This window comes from Bos grunniens, chromosome 8, assembly GCF_055505025.1.
Source record: "Bos grunniens cultivar Pamir isolate PY7600 chromosome 8, Bosgru_T2T1.0, whole genome shotgun sequence".
In the NCBI taxonomy this organism is placed as follows: Eukaryota; Metazoa; Chordata; class Mammalia; order Artiodactyla; family Bovidae; genus Bos; species Bos grunniens.
In genome coordinates, this window is record NC_141172.1 from 9,805,676 (window position 1) to 9,812,956 (window position 7,281).

The 7,281-nt window shown below is 40.2% G+C and overlaps 1 protein-coding gene across 1 annotated transcript; it reads right to left on the reverse strand.

The window, feature by feature from the left end:
- Positions 1-1,511: 1,511 nt before the first annotated feature.
- TMEM215 (transmembrane protein 215) lies at positions 1,512-6,917 on the reverse strand. Its single transcript, XM_086414224.1, has one exon. The coding sequence runs from the start codon at positions 6,811-6,813 to the stop codon at positions 6,106-6,108; it is 708 nt and encodes a 235-aa protein (XP_086270350.1). The 5' UTR covers positions 6,814-6,917; the 3' UTR covers positions 1,512-6,105.
- Between the last annotated feature and the right edge of the window lie 364 nt (positions 6,918-7,281).

A 7,281-nucleotide genomic window follows, 5' to 3' on the forward strand; every position in this document is an offset into this window, starting at 1 on the left:
AGAAAAAGAGTATCTGAAATTAAATCCCACTTTTAGCCAATCAGATAATTTGGGAAATTCGCAGGACAAATGATATGGGTCAGAAGTTATTAAGAGTGCCCTCAAATCCTGCTCAGGGGAGTTGTTGAGTGATGGCATCATTTTGCTCTAGAATAAACCAGGGCTTCCCTAAATCACCAACCAGTCTCTGAGCATCTTTCAGCCTTTACAGAGAATGGATGCTTCAGAAGACTTTGGGGGTGACAATCTGCAACTCAGCATCCTAAGACTGCCCAAGAAAATACCCAGGGAGCCTTGAAGGTCCTGTTAAGAACTGGATGGAAGCATAATAGAGGGACAATAGCCAAACCTGGAATTATTTTTTGTTGACCTACTTACAGGATTAACCCAAGTACGTTGATTCACCTTCTTTCTGGTCAGGAATTCAAAAGCTCAGTTGTCAAATGCTCTTAGAAGGACCAGTTATTGTCACATGTGCAGTATGGCCACTGACTCATGGAGGCAGGCAGGCAGTGGGAGTCAGGTCAGTCTTGGAAGGAGAAGAAACTGTTCTGGAAAGGTTTATCTCTTTCTTCTCCTTGTTATGTAAGATGTGGTTTCCCCAGAGAAGCAATATGCTAAGTAAAAAGTTAGGGCCCCAACCCACAGAAGCTTATTTTAATCCACATTTTTGCTGACTATATTCAATTTGATTTAATTCAAATTAACAAGGTAGAACTGTTTTTTTTTTTTTTTTCCCCTACCAGAAAGGGGAAGTAGGCTTTGAGAGTGACCCACATGGTACAACTGAGAGTTTTCACTGAGCAAGGCAGAGTGAATATGTGTGCTGGGTGGAGAGTGGAGTGGAAAGATGAATAAAATGTGGCTCCTGCCCTCGAAAAGCTCACATTGTGGTTGGAGAGGCAAACATGTACTCAACTAATACACAATAATAACGGTGGAGGCGTAATCAGACCAGAGAATAGTGGAAGTGTTAGTTCCGAGTGGGAAAATCTACAGGATTGTGGAAGGTGTGGGAGCTGCCCCTTGATGGCTGTTAGGGGGTTAAGCAGCAGAGGGACCAAGACAGGGTGGGCATCTAAGCGAGAGAAAATCATGGGGGCGAAGACTTGGGGTGGTCAGCAGCCGGCAGAGTCAGGGAATAGCCAAGGAGCTGCTGTAGAGGATGGAAGGTGGGGTGGAGGAGCACAGGGACAGGCGGGTCTTTGTGAGGTGGTCTGGTGGTCTAAGCACTTACATAGAAGGTAATTGTCCGTACTTTTCATGTTGAATTACAGGCAGGTAATTTTCAGAAAGCTTAATTCTTCTAAACAGATGTGCTCTTGTCTCAGACTGGTGTTGTCTCACGTTCAATAATTCATTACCATGAAAAATAAGAAGGTGATTAATTGTAAAGTATTTGTTATATTTAACTTTCTAGGGATAGATTTGTCAAAGAGCAGCAAGCACAGGAGATGTGTTAATAGCTTTGTGTTCTTCTGGAGCTCCATACCTTATTTTGGATAAAGCATGCTAAGCCTCATTCTGTCATTGAGGATACCAAGTCTACAGGCTCTAACATGCGTTCAGGAGGAGGAATAAAGGGGGACAATGAAGAGAGGATCTCTAATAAGTGTCAGGCCCAAGAATAACTGGCCAAAGGTCACGGAGATCTAGTATTGTGCCCAGCTATTTGTGTATCTGGATAGCATCACAAACAAACTTCTCTTGTTGGGAAGTGTCCATGCAGTGAGGGACCCTATAGGCAGGAAGAAATCAAAGACATGAGCTCCAGCTCAATGGTGTTTACACAATTTTATGTTATCTGGACAAGAGACTAAATGGAATTCAATTCTTTATTGAGATTTTCAGATGAACCAAGCATTTATCCACATTTCTATCTCCAGTTTAATTTTTCCAGTGAGGAACTGAAACATAGAAAACTCATGGATAGTCTATTGAATTCCTGGAATTCCAGTTCATTTGAAAGCCACTAATAGGTAAGAATATACATACGTATTAAATATATATAAAATATATGGTGAGATACCTTAAGAAAATGCTTTTGACATAGTACAAAGTAATCATTATTGTCTACGGCTGCTCTTCATTTTGCTTGTTCAACTTTATGCTTTTGAAGACTGAGACCACTGTCATCTGCTTTTGAGTTACATGCTAGCAGTATCTTAACTGGGGAAGTGTCTTATCTTACTCATAGAAATACTGGCTCTGTCTCATCTCACTCTTAAAAATACTGCCTTTGGTCCTGATGGGGGACCTTTTTGAAGAAGCATCATTTTAGTTCTTACCCTATTCTTTGCATCTATATGAGTGAAGAAAAAAATCAAACAATTTGAGTATTTGATCCATTTACACATTTCTGCCTCCTCACTCTCACCGATTAGGAAATAGTTTATCAACTGTAAATTTTCACTTCTATGGCAAATGATAAATAATGTGGCTATGTTACCAACAATAGGGAAAAAAAAAAAAAAAAACAACCAACAAGGTAATCCATAATCCTTGATATTTAGCTAGCTGTAAGGAATGGCATGATAAATTATGGTACTTCACTAAAATGTCATATTACACAATTGTTAAGTGACAAATAGGAACACTACATAGACACATGAAAACATATTTGAGATATAACTAAAAGAGAAAAGAAAACGAAGCACAATTACAATATGTAAGGTGCATACACAGGTAGAGGGGGCCTAGAAGATAATATACTGAAGTGGAAATGTGTGTAGTTCTGTTAGGATAGTGGGTCTGTGGACTTTCAAAAACATTTTATTTAATGTTATAAAATAATAATAAAGCAGCAAATTCAGCAACTAAATGATGCTGTGGAAGTATACTCATAAATAAGTAGAGGTTGGATATAACAAAAGGAAAACTATTTGAAAGAATGCATCTCCTTTCTCTACATTACCAGTTTATGCGTAGTAAGATCCATACTATTGAAAACATTCTCAAAGGGGCTGGTTAGCAGGTTTGGAAGAGAGCCTGAACTTAACTGTATCTGGATTTGTTTGCCATGATTGCAGTGGAAACTAAATCTCGAAACAGTTGTTTAAGTAAGCTCCAGCTTGGCTATCTTGGCTGAATTCACACTTTGGATTCAAGAAACAGTTTGGAAAAAGAACCAGTGTATAATATAAATAGGAATATAGAGCAAGAAAAATTCAGTACAGGAGATTTCAAAAATAAAATGCCTATTTAAAATCCAGTTGAAATGACTATTTGGATTAACAGAGAAGTAAAAGTAACCAAGGCTGAGTTAAATTTACATCCATCTGAAAGCTCTTGGAGGATACCAGGAATAATCCTCACGTTGGTCATGTTCATGTTAATCATTTGCTAGCACTGTTGACGGGAATGAACTGCTCTGTGTTCCTGTAAAGGGCTCAGACCCTTTTCTCTTCTTGTCCACTCTGTTCAAAAGAATGACAGTTTTACCCTGAATATAGCACTTAACAAGTATTGACATGGGGCGCTAGGCTACCTTGCTTCGTGTTAGGCAGGGGTGGATTAACATAAACTGTTAAGCAAAATTCACACACACAATTACACATTTTATTCTTTCTGGTCAAAGTTAAGCCTCCCATCTCAACACTTGCACACCATTATTTTAGCATTGCAGAAAATTCCCTCAAATGCCTTCTTAGATAATTTAAGGATCTTAAGTAGGCAGATGGAAGAAGAAACTTAAAAGTAAGTTTCTTCTGAAATAGGACTTGAAAATGTGATAAAATACCTTATCTCTCTAGACTAGTAGCTGACTTTGGATATGGAAATTGGAGTGTGTGTGTGTGTGTGTGTGTGAGATATGAAGGAGTTTGAGTTGAAGAAATCAGAAAGTAACTTTTCCAAATCCCAAACCTGACCTTACAACCATCTCTTTTCAGACCCTTTGTAGGATTTGCTGAGTCTGTGTGAACACCCCTCTGATGTCTTGCTCTCTCCTCACCTCTAAAGATGTCCACAAAGACAAACAAATTAGAACAACTTTTTATTCCTAAGAGTTATCCAATAATTTTTACCTTCCTAGAATCAAGATTCCCATCTTTCAAAATGCTTTAGACTTATTAAGAGGCATTGCAATTTTAGGAATGATTTTTCCTCCATTCCAAATCCAAATCCAAATCCAAATCCAAATTACATTTAGTGCAAAGATATGTATTTGATTATTTGGGGTTATACCAATATTGGAAATTTTCTCCTTAAAAATATTTTACCCTATCATCTTCATTTTATCCCCAGAAGTGTATTTTTTGAATAAATAATATTTAGTAGCAAAACAAATCTGCTTTCATACATCTGCAAAATTCTTTTGAATAGCAACAAGAACTAAATCCATGTAGCACAATTGTTATTATGAATTGCATAACTTTGGCATGCATTTTGCTATAAATCATTTCCTGGCAAAATATAGAGTGCTTTTGACATAATGCCATAGAGTATCCAAACTGGGAAGCAATGAGAGAACTAGTCTAGTGTGAGTAAGTCCCACTTCCCTCATTTCAGGGACTGAGGTGGTAAAATGTGCTCAGGATCACAGATTTTATTTTCCAACATTTAAGGAATACTAAGATAAATTAAATATTTCTGATGTTGAATTTGGTTAGAAAATTGTGATTTTAGGGGAACAATTCTCAAGACAAAATAATTGCTACACTTAAAGAATTGCAGAGTTGGACTTGAAATACACAAAAGAGGTACAGTTGTCCTCAGTTCCCCTTTTGGGAGAAAGTGGCTGAAACTATACAGTCATTAAAAGCAAGTCATTCTCTGAAGGATGCAAAGTTATGCTGATCTTCAAAATGAAATATACCACCATTTCTACATATAATTTAATTTTTTCTTCAACAGGGATTAAATGGTATTTTGGTTGATAGACAGTTGAGCAAATGAAAAAGGAAATACATTTTTAGGATCCCACTGTGATTTTTTTTCCTCAGCAGCAAAAAATTAAATGAAACAGACCTTTGTCATGTAATGTTCACTGATCAGGAGAACTCAATGAAAATTGGGCTTTAGTTAAATCTAGTGGATTAATTTGTTTCATTGGCATTGACAGTCTTTTGGAGTGTCGAACAAATGTACAAATAAAGACATTTCCAGAAATTTAACCATCACATTTCACAGAATTTCTGCATAAAGTTCAAGACTAATGGTATTGACGTCACAATCTTCACAATTTAAAAGGCATTTAAGAATCATAATTACATCTTCCAGAAATGTTAAAGACACTTGTATACATATGTAAAGTCCATTTTGACTTGATGAAAACAAATTCTAATCTATGAAAATATGATATCAAGCCATATTGCACCTGATGATGAAATTGTACATGATTGACAGTAAGTGCTAAAAAACACTTCAGATAAAGACCCAGTAAGTTAATATAAATGAAGAGTTTCAGAAGTAATACAGCCATCTAAAATTGTTAGTTTTTAACACAACTGGTCACACTTATTTTACTTTACTAAAAATCCCTGATCTTGTCTGAAGGTAATAACCATAAAACTCAATTACATGATTCAACTGTCTTTAACTCCCCTTTCTCCAGTAACCATCACACCTTAGGAGGGATGTAGCTATTCTATCTTAATTTTTTTTTTCTTTCGGCAAATACTAAGTGTGAAAAACTTTCACTGGACAAAAAATCATTTCATAGAATAAAGTATTGAATTGTTTTTTCATTCAACTTCTTTAGACCGAAAGCAGCTTAATTTCCCCATGAGTAGTCCACACATCGTTTCATGTCTGTTATCTGCAACCCACTCTAGATTTATCTTGCTTTCAGCAGGTGCTGGGTAATACTTTTTTGCCATATTTTACAAAGCATCCAACATGGCTTAAATTGCTTAAAAGCAATTGAAACTGCTTCCTTTCCTACCCACTGCCTCTTCCAGTGTCCTTAACCCTCATCATCCTTTCCTGAAACGTGTCCCAAACATGCCTATTTACATGACTCTGACACACCAGAGGCTTGCACGACCATCACGTACCAGGTCAGTTTCTAACCGTGTGAAGGCTGTTGGAGCAGGGCAGTTTCCTTCTGCTGGGAGCTGAGTGTAGCCACATTTCTATCAACACAGCGACCCTTGTGTGCAAAACTTAGACTATCGTCTCGTGGTCCCACCTGCCTTGGCTCTGATTGATGTAACAACAGTATCTGTCATAGGGGCTGTTCTGCTTGTAGGAGCAAACGATGATACTGTCCTGGGGCACGAAGAAGATGCTATCCTCGGGCTCAGGATGCTCAGACCTGTCCCAGGCTGAGCACTTGGCATCCAAGGCACTGTAGGTGAGGGAGCTGCCCGAGGGACAGTAGCCATCCAAGTATCTGGACGTCTCCTCCCGACGCCCGCTCTGGCCAGGGCTCTGGCATTCTCCTTCCTCCATGGGTGTGGGGGTGGTGATGGAGCTGGCCATAGGCAACTTGCCCTGCCCTTGGAGGGAAGGCTTCCCCCTGAGGCCCGCCTTCTTAGCCAGCTCATCTGAACTCCCCTTGCCTGACTCCAGGTCTGAAGGGGTCCTCAGCAGTTCCACCACCTCCTTGTCCTTGGGTTTCCGGAAGCACGGCAACTTTCGGACCCACAGCAGCTCATTCTCGGGCCACTTGGTGCAACCCTCGGTTTTCCTCGCCAGGGCAATGGCCGCAATGCCTGGCAGGCAGATGGCGGGCCCTATGGCCAGGAGGGGGATGTTCCCCAGAGTCTCTCCTTTCATCCCAGAGACTGTGAACATGAAGCCAAAGACCAGGAAGACGCTGACCAGGGCCACAACCAGCCCAGTCCTCGGGTTGATGTCATCGGGCCGCATCTTTCACTCCATCCAGGTTGGGGACTGCCCGCTGACCAAGGAGCAGTGTTCCTCCCTACTGTCAGAGGCAAAACCGCACTGGGTTAAAAACAGAACAAAAATATCCTAGTCAATTTCCCACCCACCAAACATCTCTCTTACTCTGTCTCTGACTCTACTGTCAGTCTTGGTCTCCATCTCTATTTCCCCTGTTTCTGCTGCTCTCTCTCTCTCTTTCTCTGTCTCTTTCGTACTATTGCAACCCCTGTCTCTCTCTCAGATAGACATCCACCGGTTGGGGTGGCCAAGGTACCTGAGGTTTCCTGCCGTCTCCCGGGAACGGGGAAAAAAGCCAGTCTGAGTCTCCTTAGAAACCTCCACAGCAGCTGTTTCCTCGGCTCTCTCCCTTGTTTCTGGAAGGAAAGCCTGGCTTTGCCCCTTGACTCCACATCCAGGTGGTGCGATGTCGGTCTCCAGGGCTTTGCGAGC